At 40.6% G+C, this 16,157-nt stretch overlaps 1 protein-coding gene across 2 annotated transcripts in view; it reads right to left on the reverse strand.

Moving 5' to 3' along the window:
• Tfb1m (transcription factor B1, mitochondrial) overlaps positions 1–12,382 on the reverse strand; it is a 38,797-nt gene extending 26,415 nt beyond the window's left edge. The window contains exons 1-2 of one of the 2 annotated variants that reach the window (XM_048420183.3): positions 12,183–12,382; positions 9,565–9,716 (exon numbers count right to left, since the gene is read on the reverse strand). In XM_048420183.3, coding sequence (XP_048276140.2) covers positions 9,565–9,716; positions 12,183–12,315 — 285 coding nt within the window. In that variant the 5' untranslated portion in view covers positions 12,316–12,382. The remainder of the gene's footprint in view (positions 1–9,564; positions 9,717–12,182) is intronic. The other variant, XM_048420190.3, reaches the window with a different exon arrangement.
• Positions 12,383–16,157: the final 3,775 nt, after the last annotated feature.

Here is a 16,157-nt window from a genome sequence, read left to right on the forward strand (position 1 = left end):
AGCCGACAGCAATCTACTTTCCTACTACAAAGCTGCATTTCTAGTCTGTTTCTTCTGGACTCCCCTTCAGGTTTAACGCCCAGCCAACACACCCCAAATCCGTCTGTTTCCTCCTTGACAACTGTGCAGCTTCAGTTTTGCTCGTCCAACTCCTCATGGCAGAGGAAATGAGCTGGAAGGAGCTCAAGTATGGGGTGTCTGTGGGGTGCCAAACCAACTGAACTGCCATGATGATTATAGAAAACGCCTCCTAAACACCTAAAATGGTGCTCAAGCAGCAGCACACAGCCTCCCCACCCCACTAGAGAAAATGGAAAAATGTTTTCATCAGATCATGCTATTGTGGGGTGAGAGAAATCACTCTTACATTTCTAGAACATCCCAAGCATACACCCCAAAACCTGCAGAGGGGTTCAGAGCACAACCCACTGCTAACAGGTGGGCATCTGCACAGCCACTCACAAGCTAGTCTATTATTTTAATGTCAGTTTGCAATATATTCTTCCAAAGCGCAATGTGAAATTGCTCCGAGTAAAATATGTTCACTAAGTAGAAAATCCAATCATAAGTAGAAGCACACATGTAAAAGTGACTGCCACTGACACCATCAGAAGAACCGCGAGCTCCTGGCTTGCACAATGGCACGTATACAATTCTTACCCTGTGTTAGAAGTAACTATACCAAGTCCCCAAGAGAGAAATGGTTCTTCCCATGTAGATTCTGTAAAGGGTACATGAACAATGAAATGGCTGTGCCTTTAATGAAGGTCAGATAGCACAAGCAGAAGCGTTTTCCCTCCAATAGCCAGAGCTCGTGTGAAGCCTCTGCAGGGGTGCAACCGTGCTTGACCCAGGTGGCTTTTTGGCAACTTAATTTGATGAGAAAAGAACTCATGCAACTCTTGGAACTTAGGCAAAAATCAAAATTTCCTTGAGAACAAAAAGAACTATATCAAATAGCTATTTGGTATGTTTCCTGCCACCTTCACACAGTAAGGGGCTTAGAGCAGTCAACACTGTATGAGCTAAGCATGATTCCCTTCTTCCCAATACTGCTGAAACAAATACTAGCAGAAGAGCTAGGCAAGCCTCTACAGCAAACACTAGAATGACTGGGATTCCTCTCTGTGTGCTGTGAATGTGTTTTGTTACCAATGGTTCATAAAGAAGCTGCTTTGGGCCTATGGCAGTGCAGGATAGACAAGGCAGACATTCCAAGCAAAGCTAAAGGTAAAAGGAAGGCAGAGTTAGGGAGACTCATGTAGCTCCCTCCCTAAGGAGACAGATACCGGATCCTTACCAGTAAGTCACAGCCTCTTGCCGATACATACATTAGTAGAAATGGGTTAATTCAAGATGTAAAAGCTAGCTGGAAATATGTCTGAATCATTGGTCGAACAGTGTTGCAATTAATATAGTTTCTGTGTGATTATTTTGGGTCTGGGAGGCTGGAAAACGAATGAACAGCCTCCTACTACACTAGAAGAATCATATAAAATGGAAGATGATAAATAGAAAGTTAGAAAGTTAAAAATATGTATTGTTGGGCTAGAAAGATGGCTCAGAGGTTAAGAGCATTGCCTGCTCTTCCAAAGGACCTGAGTTCAATTCCTGGCAACCACAAGGTGGCTCACAACCATCTGTAATGAGGTCTGGTGCTCTCTTCTGGCCTGCAGGCATACACGCAGACAGAATATTGTATACATAATAAATAAATATTTTTTAAAAATGTATTGTTGTGAAGAATGTCAAAATAGATGAAGTCCACTATTATAAAGCAACTGAAGTGGATGCTACAATACTTGCTTTTTAAAGGAGAATATGGCTTCAAAGTTGGTGCTTGCTTCTCAAGCAGGGCAGAAGAAACCGTAGTAGAAACTTGTTTGCCCAGCCCCATCATGGACTCAAAGATTCATGTGACTAAGTAAATTTCTTTGGCAGTGTTGAACCCTCATGTGTCAGCAGGTAAAACGTAAGTATGGTGTGGAAGGGAAAGGCGAAGCTGGAGAAGTTTCAGCAGGAAACTGGGGTCAAAGGCTAGCACATCTCACGTCTGCAAGCTAGCCTTGGTCATTTCTCAAACCCAGGAGCTTTCTGCCATGCCTATCACAAAAAGCCCGAGACAAGAGTCAATGATTTCCTTTGTGGCTCTAAAATTCCAGTAAGCAAGCACGTAACAAATCGGTTGAGAAGAACCTTTGAGCTTCCTACCCTAAAATGGGTTATGAGATGTAACATGAGGGGGCCTGTTTGTTGGGGGTTTTTCTGTCCCGCCTGGCCCCCCAGCTGCTTAGTCCCAGAGAAAAATCACACTGAAATCTCTGTCAGTAATAAAGCTGACTGGCCCATTAGATCTAGCCTCTTACTGGCTAACTCTTACATCTTGATTAACCCATTTTTCTGATCTATGTTAGCCATCTGGCTCAGTACCTTTTTCAGTGGGGCAGCTCACATCCTGCTGCTTCGGTGATCTGGGCAGGAGTGGGAGGAATCAACTTCCTCCTCCCAGAATTCTCCTGCTCTCCTTGTATTATTTCCACTTCCTGCCTGGTTTTCCCACCTACACCTCCTGCCTGGTCAATCAGCATTTATTTAAAACATGATTGACAGAATACAGACAATTCTCCCGTACCAATGAGACACCAGACATATTCTTCTTCCTTAAATCCTAAGTGAAATATGCATACAAGAAGAATTTTCAGGCTTTTGTGTGTACTTTACATATTAAACACTAAGACTGTGCTTATACCATAAGATCAATTTGAATAAATTTGCTACGATGTGCCATACAAGTATATTTTCTGAATACAATGAAATGAGAATAATAGAAAGCTATATGGAAAAATGCAAATTAAAAATGGATTTCTAAATAGCCCACAAGCCAAATACAAATCAAAAGAAAACCAGAGGTTAAAAGGAAATTTTGAATTTCTTTTGAAATGTTTAATTTTAGTATCTCAAAAGCGGTTGTGAAACAAAGCACTCAGAGGTCAAGTCTTCATAAATATCAGCTATTATAGTTGTTAAAGGGTGAAACAAACAGAAACAGAGACAAATTACTTTTAATGGAATTAAAGAAAAAACATGACACTTCAAAAGTTGTGGTTTTCTGACAAAGCAGAAATTTATGGTATTAATCTTTAAGACAACAGAAAAAGCTTCGGGCCAGTGACTCGGCTACCACCTTACAACAGCCATAGAGAAAGCAGAGCAAATAAACCCAACAGACAGATTTCAGAGCAGGTGTCAACAACAGTGAAAACAGAACAGCCAAAGAAGTTAAAGCTGTATTTTAGTAATCAATAAAGTCAACGAATCTATAATCAGATCAATCAGAAAATAAAGGCATACATAAATGACCTGTATCATAAAAAGGAGAGGTGGCATTACTAAAGATTGGTTGGGCTAACATTAAAAAAAAATCAATACAACTCACCATATTAACAGACTCGAAAAGAAAAACATTTCAATAAAACTAGGAAAAGGATTTTTTTCTTTTTTGCAAATTCAATATTCATTGATTATAAAAAGGAAAACAGCATCCCTTAGCAAACTAGGAGCAGAAGAGACCTCCCTCTGCTGGAGAAGGAGACCTGGAAAATCCCCATGATCACAGTAGTAAAGGTTGAATGTTCTCCTGAGTCAGAGTAAGGCAAGGGTGTGCACTCTGACTCCTGTCCCCAGTCAGCCACAGACAAAAAGAAGAAACACACGCAAAGGGATTTCCCAGAATGGAGGAGGCAGAGCTGTTTCTATTTAATGACATGGTAATATAGACATAAAATAATAAGAAATCTACAAAGCAGCAACTGATATTTATCAGTTTAGGGTTTAGAGTTTAGTAAAGTTTCAGGATACAAAGTCAGCATTCAAGAAATCAATGGCAACAGCCCACTGGAAAGTAAATAAAAACTAGAATCACGTACAAGAGCATTGGAATGCACACAATTCTCAAGGGTAAATCTGGTGTGTGCAAAATTTGCACATGAAGAAGTATAAAAACCGTGTCAAGAGAAAACATAAATAAGTTTATATATAATATTCATAGGTCAGAAGAAGCAATTCTTATCATTACTGAATTCCAACCTAAATTAATTTTTAGTTTCAACCTAATCTCAATCAAAAGATAGAAAACCAGTGGAATGAACTGGACTCCAATATCGGCAACAGGGGGACAATTCTACAAGCAGACAGCTACAGACAGACATACAGAGAGAAAGAGAGAGAGAGAGCGAGAGAGAGTGCAACAATAGAATCTGAATCCTGTGCTTTTACCTTGCCCTAACACACAAAAACCGAGTCAATTAACAAAGATCTAAAGTTAAAAGCTAAAACGATTGAAAAATACAGAAAATTTTGTTTGTTTGTTTATAGCCCTGCCTGTCCTGGAACTCATTCTGTAGACCAGGCTGACCTTGAACTCCAAGATCTACCTGCCTCTGCCTGGCACATTTGTTTACTTATTTATTTTAAATCCTTAGTAATTGGCTTTCACACATATTTTAAAAATATGACACAAAATCATATTTAAAGGAAGAAGCTGATAAATTTTGTACTTAGTAAAAGTTAAATTTCTTTTCAAGCGACACTGTCAAGAAAATGGAAAAAGAAGTCATAGCTGAGAAAATATCAGCACAGCATGTGCCGGATCCATATAAACAGCACTCAAGATTTAACCAGACAAATGGACCGCCCCTAAAAAGAGCAAAACTACCTAAATAATTTCTCAAATAAGCACAGGTGACCAGGAAGCGATACACATGCAATCATCAGACCTCAGGGAAATGCTAGCAGCCCCACAAGAAACCACTACCTACAAGTCAGAAGGGTTCAAACAAAGACAAAACACCAAAAGCTCACTGCACCAGGGTGTGCAAGCACACACAGCAACTGCAACTCCGCTACGTCTGGTCAGAGGGGGAAATGGGATAGCTACCTTAACAGTCTGGTAGTTTTGCAACAAAAAATAGCACAGGCAGGACATCAGACTGTATACCCCTTGGTCTTCACTGGAGAATGGTGAAAGCATGCTTACAAAACAGCTGCATGCAAATATTCAAATGGCCAGCTGTGTGGTTGCTAACAAAGTCCATCAAAAGGTGAGTAGCTACAAGACCGGCATGCTCACACAGTGAACTGTTTATACAGCACCAAACACAGAAAGCTACTGATAAACACCACAGTATGTGTGAAAATAATTATTCTGAGAAAAAGCACAAATATACACAGCATTAACTACAATGTACATACAAAATTACTAGTTATATATAACTGTAGAAGAGGAGAAAAACCTTGCTCCTGCTCAGCTATCCAGGGATAAGCAGAGGGAGGAAGAAGCAATCCATTACAAGGAACAAGTCCTTCCCGTGACCATGTTTATCACCTTTAGTGTGAGGACAAGACCATAGCATGTCAGTAATTAGAGTATTTCCACAAGTGTGGTTTATGAAGCCTCAATAAAATCGCAATAAATCTGTAAAACAAAGTATTTACTGGTCAACGCTTCTGAAATACTAGCTATCATTATAATTACTAATGTATGAAATAAAAAAAATTTACGAAGAGTCTGGACTCCTCACTCAAAGAGAGGCATGTTTCTGACCTATCTCCAGTTTCTAGCTCCCTGAGACATAAAATCTCCATACTCCCCTTCATAGAGAATCCTTAGTCACAAAAAAAGAGGAAAAACAAACGGCTGCAACGAGGGAGAACTGTACAGCATTACCAGAAAGCAGTCTGCCATCAGCAGTCGCCTGGATCAATTCCTAATCACCAGAGATGCCCAAGACATGGAGGCAATAACTTGATGTTAATAAAGATTCACTGAAATCACGCATGGTGGTGCACACCTTTGAATCCAGCACAGGCAGGCAGGTCTCTGAGTTCAAGGCCACCCTGGCCTACAAAGTTTCAGGCCAACCTGAACTACACAGAGCAATCCTGTCTTGGAAAACAAAAAGCAAAACAGAAAGATTTACTGAATGATTCCTAATTACTGAATGATTCCTAAGCGTCGGGCATCACTAAACACTATGCAGTTTTCCACGTATGGGCACACACCCCGTCACAGAGTCTAAGCTAATCCTGGCAGCCAGAAGTAACAGGAGTGTCCCTTGCCACAAATATCACCTATGCTGCTTCCACACACTGAACGGGTTTACGGACCTTTCCAGTATATAGAAGGACGTTATATGCATCACTTGGTCCCCTCTCTGTTTCATGATTATGTTCTAACAACTGAACCAAGCTACAAATAGCAGCCTTTCATTCAGAGATATTTTATAAATTATTACACTTTCTTTAAAAAATAATTCCATTAGCTTAGAAATCACTAAAATGGAATCCTTAAAATAGATCACCCTATTTCTGCTTTTACTCAAGTTTATGATTAATTTACGACATCTAATAGAACACAGCTTTACATATGGAAACATTCTTTACAGGAAAAAGAAGCCTCGTTGATAATTTAGTACCCATCATTTCTTTTTAAGGCAAGTTCCTTTCCCACAAAGAAGACACTAAGAATTCATTTTACTGCTTGTGAAATGGGTAAGAAATCAAATGTACATTTCCTGTGATTTATCTTGAATTAGCTTTGATATTAAGAAATATAAAGCCTCTTAATAATCTATGTTACTATTTGCTTTTACTATCCAATGACATTTAGTCAGCTGCTATAATATACACACAGTCACAGAAGACTATTTACCACACAAGACGCTGCTTTGTGGCACTGTCATATGCGGTAGAGATACAGAGGAATAAAGACTCAGATCTTTACCCTTGTGACACTTACATTCTAAAGGGGCAAGACCGACAACAAACGAACAAGAGCAATACAGATACAGTGTGGCCAGTTTTGAAAAATTTAACAAAACAAGGCAAAGATTTAGGAGGCAGGGACTCCAGGGAGGGTGTTGGAGGAGGAGAAGAGGGTGGTGGCTGCCCCTTTAATAGTTGGTCTTCACACATCTTTAATGAACAGAGGATAATGCATAAATTAACGTGGAATTAACACAGATTTTATTCATCTGATTAATGGGAAAGATGCATCACAGACAGGAAATATGAAAGTGAAGTTAATGCTCTCTGTGTCTGCTAAGGACTAAAAGAATAAACACAACACAGCAGTTGTCAGTTTCTTTTTGTCACCAGATGATCCCACCAAAATCAATACTCCTGCTTCCACTGCCAATGGGGACGTGGTTCTTAAAGCAAACCCCATACTACTAAGTTTCACACACGGTCCAGAACACTTATCATGTATCACTCCTAAAATTAAGTTAGCAATCTGAAATGAATTCTGACTGGCAAAACTAGATATACGTCAGTATCAGACAATTATCTCACACATGAAAACCAGACAAAGCCAGATGAGAAAAATGAAAAATGAGAAGACTAGTTTTCTAAAGTGGCCATAAAATGCTGTGAAATAATCCTTCTGTTCACTGTAAATATTTATTGTTCTCAGTGTTAATAAAAAGCTGATTGGCTGATGGTTAGGCAAGGTTTTCGGGGCAGAGAGAATGCTGGAAAGAGGGTGGAGCCAGGAGTCGCCATCCAGACATGGAGAAGAAACAGGAGGTGCAAGATGAAAGAGAGGTAAGGCCATGTGGCAGGATGTAGATTAATATAAATGGGCTAATTTAAGTTGTAAGAGTTAGCTAGTAACAAGTCTGAGCTATTGGCTGAGCATTTATAATTAAAAAGTTTCCATGTGGTAATTTGGGAATGACTGCTGAGACACTCCGACTACAACAAAATCCTAGATTTTATTATTGTTGTTTTGCTTGTTTTGCTTCTGAGACAAAGTTTCTCTGTATATCCCTGTCTTGGAACTTTATCTGTAGACCAGGTTGGTCTTAAACTCAAGAGATCACCTACCTCTGTCTCCCAAGTGCTGAGATTAAAGGTGTGTAGCACCATTGCCTGACTAAAATTATAGATTTTATTTTATTTTATTGGGAGTTTCTCAAGACAAAATTCTCTGTGTAGCTTTGGAGCCTGTCCTGGCACTGTGTAAACCAGATTGGCCTCAAACTCACAGAGATCTGCCTGCCTCTGTCTCCTGAGTGCTAGGGTTAAAGGCATGTACCACCACACCTAGCTAAAATCCTAGATTTTAAAAACAAAATTTCTCAAACTATTCTAACATATACAGATAAGTATTTGAGCATACTATTTTTAAACCAAGTTTTTTCTTTTTTTAAAGTAGAAGAACAGTGGGTAATTTTATTGTTCTGTTAAAGTCACGTAATAAATTGCTACTCAAATGGGTCTAAAGCTCAGGGCTCTTTTAAAGTTTGAGAATTACATAGAAATCAAAGGCCTGCCAGTTATCAAGAGTCTCTTTTGAGGAATTTTTTTACAAGATTCCCATATGATCTGTCCCACTGTTTGCCAATGCTTTAAAAACTCGACATCCCTCTTATTTCAAACCCTTTGTAGGAGGGAGGCCGCTAGTTAGTTCCCGGCTGCTTAGCCCCAAAATAATCACACAGAAACCATATTAATTAAATCACTGCTTGGCTCATTAGCTCTAGCTTCTTATTGGCTAACTCTTACTTTTTTTTTTTGTTTTTCAAGACAGGGTTTACTCTGTAGCTTTGGAGATAACTCTTACATATTAATTTAACCTATCTCCATTAATCTGTGTATCGCCACATGGCTGTGGCTTACAGGGTAAAGGTCCTAGCGTCTGTCACTGGCAGTGGCTCCATGGCTTCTTTCTGATTCCCTTTCTCCCAGAATTCTGTTTAGTTTTCCCCCCCACCTAGTTCTGCTCTTCCCTGTCATAGGCTCAAAGCAGTTCTTTATTCATTAACCAATAAAAACAACACATAGACAGAAGGACCCCCCACACCAACCCTTAAACCTGTCTCCTTTAATTTCCACTTACTTCTCTTATTTTTTCCCTACAATAACCAAAACAGGTCTATTCTCCATGGCTAGTCTGTGATGGGCAAACTGAAGACACTCACTTTGGGTTCTCACAATTCAGCTGAAAAATCCCCAGACCTTCATTTATTTCCCCACAAGAGCACCGACGTCTCTACAAGTTTCACTCAAACCTCATCTACGGTTCTAAGTCGTGCAACTTCTTTCTTTATGCATAAAAATTCTCTTGTAAAACTGCTTAAACTCAACTAATTCCTCTTGATGAGGCCCCAGCATGTATCTTGTTCATCTTTTATGTGTGAAAATACTTTTTGGAACCTAAAGTTCTCCGAAGTAATGGCAATTGGTCATTATTGACAATTAGTTATTTTTATTTATTTCTATACAACTGGGCCATAATCTGCACAGCTTAGAAATAAACAAAACCATAGAAATGATTAGTTTATTTAGCATCTACGTGTAAAGTGCTTTTATCCGAACTATAACCAACAGCCCATGTGGTATTCCTGTGTATTACACAGTTTTCTAGACTTCTCTAGATGACAGAACTCTCACTTCTGGGCTAGGGCCCGGTGAGCGGCAGCTTGAGAATCTGCACAGGCCTTGGTCAGCTCGGGGGCTTTAGATCACAGCCTAAGGTTTCATTCAGACTTTAAGTCATCTCACCTGTAATCCTGGAATAAATCGAGTGTCCTTCTCAACCACCAGAAGTTCAGCAATATTGGCATTGAGAATGGATCTTGTGATTCCCCCAGGCCCGGGGCCCACTTCATAAACATAAACATCTTCTAGATTGCCAGCTTTCCTTACGATTTTGTCTAAAAAGAAAGAGTTCACTTTATTATCACGGCAACTTTCCTAAGAATATCCAACAGTTACTATTAATTATTTAGCTCTCACTCTGAACCAACACGTAAGTCATTAAAATTCTACATCACTGTACTGCACCCGTATTCTGACAATACTGCATTTTCTTTCTCCACCCGACCAATCAGTTCCTAAGACTGGCTATATGACCAGGTGGCACTTCATTATAGCCCTGTGACATCAAATATCTGATTACTTTCATATTTATCCTCCTATCGTCACAGGTAAAAATCCAAAAGGAGGATGCAGACGTCCCTGTTTCCCCCTAGAGTTATTGGAGGTCAGGATGACAATCACAACCAATGCTGACTAGACTCTGAAATTTGAATTCTTGATTGTTTCTGGAAAAAGGTTTGGATTTCCAACTTGAAATTTTAAGGCCTGCAAACACACACATTGAGAAGGAATTACTAATGCTTCAGTTTGTCAAGTTAGCAGAAGCTAAGGCATCACAGAAAAGGGTAGACTAAGGGTTCACTGCAACGCATCACTCTGTGAAACACAACAGACCGCCCTGGACACTGGGAATTTACCGCTGAAAACACGCCAGCACTTCTTGGCATTGCATACAGACACTGCACAGCTCCAGCTGACGGATAGTGATGATCAGTTTAGGTAAATTTACAGGCAAAATGTTGCTTACCCATTCCCACAGAGATCCAGAGAGGGAATCAGCACCCCCAACCGGCTGTTTTGGGTGACATATGTACATTCTCTTACAATTCTATTATAATTTATGTAAACTACACCTCAAACATCATGAAGAAAAGCAAATGGCAGAGAGGAGTTCCACCTCAGGTGTGGCTTCCAAAACTAATCCTTGTTTTGTTACAGATTACTAACTGGTCTCTCAGAGGGATCGAGAATAATTTATTCAGTAAAACTACGAACTTCATATTCTATTTTAAAAACGGAACGCGGCAACAGGTGGGGCGGTGGTTTCATTCCTAAGCCCCACAGGAACACTTAAATACACCCAGATACCAAAGATGCAGCACCAAATCCCTAAGCTTGAGATTCAATCTTGCTCCACCCGAGCTCACCAGGACAAGTACTTTCATTTCCTTTCACTTTGGTTCCCACAAAAAAGAGTGGATAAAGGGACCTGAGAATTTGGAACTTATGCCCAGGGAGACACGTGAGAGGATGCAAACGACAAATTAAATGGCTGGGGAAGTAATCCATTTGACAGAGCGCTTGGGCTCCACAGGAGCAGCCAGTAACTGAGTGAGCCTGGTGGCACCTGACTAAGATTTCTGCATTTGGGAGGTGAGGGCAAGAGGATCAGAAGGTCAATGTCACCTGCTGCAGCTTAGACACAGGAAGCTGTCCTTGAAAGAAACCAAACTGTATTTCAGCAGAGAATGGTTCCATTTACTATTTGCCCATGGCTGGGGGAGGATAGTATTAGCTATCGCTGGAACCAAAGAATCTAAGAGGGTGATCTTAGGTTCTTGTAGACCTTTCTATCAAATAAAGGCTGAGAAAACTTAAGGGGGTTAGCTGTTTTGCCCACATTAATTTAATATTTCTACAGGCAGAATAAAGGCTCCAAGTTCGAGAAACAAACTACTCACACTTTGTGGTCCATGCATCATGTAATCAAAATTGTTTTTTTTTTTTTCTGGGGGGGGCGGATGTCCCTTTTAAACGTAGGGAGGGGGGTAAAATCTTAGTACTCCGTCAACTAGTGCCCTTAATTGCAAACACATTCTCACAATCACATCTTGCAGAAAGCATCACTAACATGTGGAGGTAGGGAAATCAACACCTGTGAAAACTCAGCAAAACTTGGGTGTCAGACTGGTGACCTTCACCCTATGTAAATTTCACCGCATAAAAGTGACTTCTAAGAGGCATGAAGATGTCAATTTACTAAACTGCAAACTCAAGGCTGTTGCAGTATCATAGTCCAGCATTGGCACAAGGTAGCTGTTTGCACTGTTTGCTTAGTATGCACTAAAAGAGCGAACAGCCATTCCCTAGACGGATTCTTAGACTCAAGAAGTGAACATTTATCCTAGTCACTATTTCGGATTACGGTTTTGAAATAGGGTCTCTCTGTTTCTAACTGGCGGCAATCCTCCTGCCTCTGTTCCGCAAGTGCTGAGATTACCTGGCGCAATTTATCGCACCAGGCTAATGACGGACAGATTGGGAACAGGGTAAAGAAAAAAAAACTGCACTACTTTAAATCCCGCTCAGTATAAAGAGCGCGGGAAGCAACTCCGACAGGTAGAGCCGTCCACCGCGGTGTGTCGCCTCGGCCAGAGGCTTCAGGTTCCGCTCCCGGGCTCCAGGAGCAGCGAGCTCCGAGCGGTCTGAGGAGCGCTTGATTGACAGTCGCCCGTCCAGCCCGGCTCCATCACCCGCCCGCGCCCCTCGGGAACCCCCGGGCGAACTGACGACTCCGCCACCTGTCAGCCTCAAGTCCAGGAGGAAATTCTGGGAGAGCTGCTTCACCGCTCGCAGTCCGAACAACTTAATGATCTCTCGAATGGTGGGCAACGGGGGAAGGCGGAAAGAGCCGAGATTTCCCGCAGAAGGCATGAGGCCGACACACGCAGGCCAGGCACCCGCGCCGCGGCTTGAAGGGTCCACCACACAGGGAAGGCGGGGCCTGGAGACGATGACCCGCCTCCGGGGCCACCTTAGTGGTTGGAGAAACATACCGGAAATGACGATTACAGACAGGAAGTCTGTCATTACCGGGAACCTACGACTGGCAGAGAGCGGTGCAGGCTGGGTGCGGAGAGGGGCGGGGCCTATGATGGGCGTGTCTTGTGGGCGTGACGCTGTAGCCCCGCCTCTGAGAGGCTCCATAGGCCTTTCAAGGGCCAGACTTTTGATTAGTAGCGGAAAGATGGTGAATTGTTTTCTGTTGGTAGGTTTTTCCCCGCCATAGGCTAGGTATTTTTATTTCCTCGCGCCTCTTCTCTCGGCCTCAGTGTTTTCTTTTATTAAGTAGCTCAAAATTGTGAGCGTCTCATGAGAGCGGCTGCCCTGTGTATGCATGGCATGGAGTGAGGTCAGCTTGCTGTCAGCTGCGACCAGTTACCATAGCAATGATTTGTCAGCTGAAGAAGTTTCACCCGGGTACCTGATCTCATCCGGGTTTGTGGAGAGCACTAGCCACTAGAATTCCGACCCTTCTGACCTACCAAGCTGAGGAGAGACTCACCTTTTTAAAAATTAGTGTGTATTAATTTTACGAAGTTATGGCCTTGTTTGTGACTTTTCCTACATATGCACATAACATACCATGATCATACTTACTCCCTCTGTAACTATCAGTTTTTCCTCTCTCCATTGTCTTGTTCACGCATAATAGTTCTTTTACTTCCAGCTCTTTTCCCCCTCCTATATGTAGTGGGGGAAAAAAAAAACTTGCATTATTCTTGTCTGAGTTTGGCTTATTTTTCTGAAGATGTTAATTTGTATCCAGCCACAGCATGCCTCAGAACTTCGAGAACTATAGGCTCTTTGAATAGGTAAGCCAGCTGAAAACCGAGTTTAGGAATTAGATTTTTGAACAAACAGCTGAATGTCCACCAGATAACAGCACCCCAGCTTTAATCAATAGCAGGAGACTAACTAACGCCAGTAAAGCAAAACACCTGGCTATAATCAACTAGATTGTCTCTAGATCACTTTGCTTTTCTTGTCATTAACAATGCCTGACATTTTCTGGTCAGGGTTCTTTGAAAGAATTCCAAGGGCTGTCTAGTTGTACAATTGTGAATAAAAACCATTTTGGATCTTTAAATATACCATAATTTTGTCTCTTGACTTAAGAACTTTCAATTTTGCAAAGTGTTTCGATATTATTTGTTAGAACTGTTTCATATTCCTTAAAAAATCTCTCAGTAGTAGTTTTGTGAAACAGGACACATATTGCTAACTTCAGTTTAAGGCAGGTTTGAGAAAGCCTGATGAGGCCATGTAAATTCACAAAGCTAGAAGGATCACGGATTCCAGGCGTAGTTTACATGTACGGTGACTGCCATTTTTTAAGCAATGCCAGCACAGTCAGCATCAGGACCGCTCTGTGTTTAGCTTTTGGAGAGTTTCCAAGGCCCTTTAGTGGTGCAAGCTTTGCAATCTCCCCTGCTCTCAGAGTGATATTTGGAAAGGGAACCACAAAGGGATGATACTAAAATACCTCAACTCAAGAAAAGTGTCTGCTTCCCAACAGAATGCTTAGAATCATTCTTCCAATTGTTATAATACCCCAAGTGGATAGATTTTATTATGACATAGGTTAAAGGTGAGACAGAATTGCTCAGCAGCTTCTCCACACTTCTAAGTGGAAACGGAAGGCTTTCTCATTCGGTGGGAAAGGCAATGGAGAAAGACCATTCGATGCTTACATCCAAGTACAGAGAGAAGACAAATTAGACTTCTGTCCTCTCTGACATCTGGGGAAACAGGAAAGAAATGGGAACTTCAGATCTTTTTCATGCATGGGAGAATTTTACTCCCTTAGCTCTGCTTTCATTCACAAGAGGCTGCATTGGTTACAACCGACTCACACGCTGTTTATGTTTCTGGTAGTTACTTAAAAAAAGAGGAGAAAGCTATTGGGGAACCAAACCACTGTGGGCCTGATGAAGAAGAGAAAAGTCCATGCACCCACTTTTGCTTTGCTAGATCAGCAGGAACAAGGGGATGACTGACAATACCTCCTTACTTTAGAAAACAAGGGGCGTGGCTGGTGTTTCCCAAAGCGTCATGAAAAACCTAAATATTTGATTCAGTGATCTATTCCCCATAAAACACTATACCTAGAAGGCATACATTCAGCTTATTTTTTTAAATTCTGTGTTCCTGTGGTAATGAGATTGTTATCACTGTCCAACTGTGAAGAAAAATGGGCAGGTACAGTCATTTGTCCTACCCAGAGCCACACAGCAACGGCTTCTAGAGAAGACAACCCGAGTTATCCCAGTTCCAAGTTTAGTGGCCACATCCTTCAAACGCTGTGTCAACTGAAATTATTTTAAGCTAATTAACATGTTAATTTCATGCTATTTGAATATATAGAAATATGAATCTAGGTATAGACTTAAATCTACAGTTTCCACATGACTGCTTAAAACACAATATAAACATATGCAAACCTACAAAATAACTGTACATGGCTTTATTACTTTATAATGAAGAATGATGTAAAAATCACTACTTTTTATGTTGTCTGGATTCTTTTATTTCCAGTTCGACTCATTCATACTACAGTATACCATATATAGTAAAATGTTCTTGTAAGTTTTCTGGATTAAAACAAATCTGCTTAAAACCTGTTTCGTTATCACCCAGGAGAACATGGGAGGCACATATTGTGTCTGTTTCTGCTTCCATTAGCTTGGGAAACAACTGAAGTTGAATCATTTGGCACTAAGGCTGTCAGAAATACACACACTGTATGCCGATCATAAGAAGAATGTTCAGATGACCTAAGATTTATCATATGAGCTTTTAAAAGTAGTGATATCAACTTAAAAAAAATCACATGGTCATAAAGAGCATTTTCGATTCCTGAGACTTTGTCCCCAGATCTAACTAGGGACTTCACCACGCCATCTTCAGTAATCTTCATTTGTGAGGTGATGGCTCATTTACAAAGCTATGGCCCAGGCCACTTCATTCAGTTCTCATTTAAATCCTTTGTTAAGTTTCCCAAAGGCATCCAGTCATTGCCCCGTTGCTATTAAGTGCTGGAGTTGAATCTAGAATTGAGATCTTTTGATTTTTACTTTTTTTTTTTATTAACCTCACATTAAATAATTATTGAGTAAAATAAAAAAAAAATTCTGTCTTTGGAAAGTCTTCCAAGTTTTTAATAATTCTTGAGTCCTAGTTTTTAGCATCATAAATATCTGATCTTAAGCCTTTGAATTTCAGAAAATTATGCATAGCTCCCTGCAAAAGCCTGTGAAATCAGCAGGGGGTGTTTTAGTAGTATATTATCCCTTAAAAGAGAGCGATGTAGTTTCATCAGTTTTGAAGCTTTGAAGTGGCTGCTTCATCTAGATACAGATTTTAATATGCTAAAATATTATAATTAAAACAGAAGTCACTAGCCCCCCCTATCTGTGAAGAGGAAGCACTACAAGTGATTCTTGCTAAATGATAATGTGGACTTGTGATTTGCATGAATCCCAGAATAGCAATATAGGAAACTTATTATTTTAGTTATCTATTTTAATGAAAATGCATGTGACTTTATTGATATTGGTAATTTAGTATCTGTGGGAAAAATGCTAATTCTAGCAGATTGTCATTTTGTAGTTCCCTAGAAGATACTTGAAAGCCACAAAGACCCATATCTTCCTGTCACGTGGGAATTTTCAGAGAAAATGAAATGTGATTTGGAATTACCAAATTGAACTTTA

Source organism: Myodes glareolus, chromosome 1 (assembly GCF_982192425.1).
Source record: "Myodes glareolus chromosome 1, mMyoGla1.1, whole genome shotgun sequence".
NCBI lineage: Eukaryota > Metazoa > Chordata > Mammalia > Rodentia > Cricetidae > Myodes > Myodes glareolus.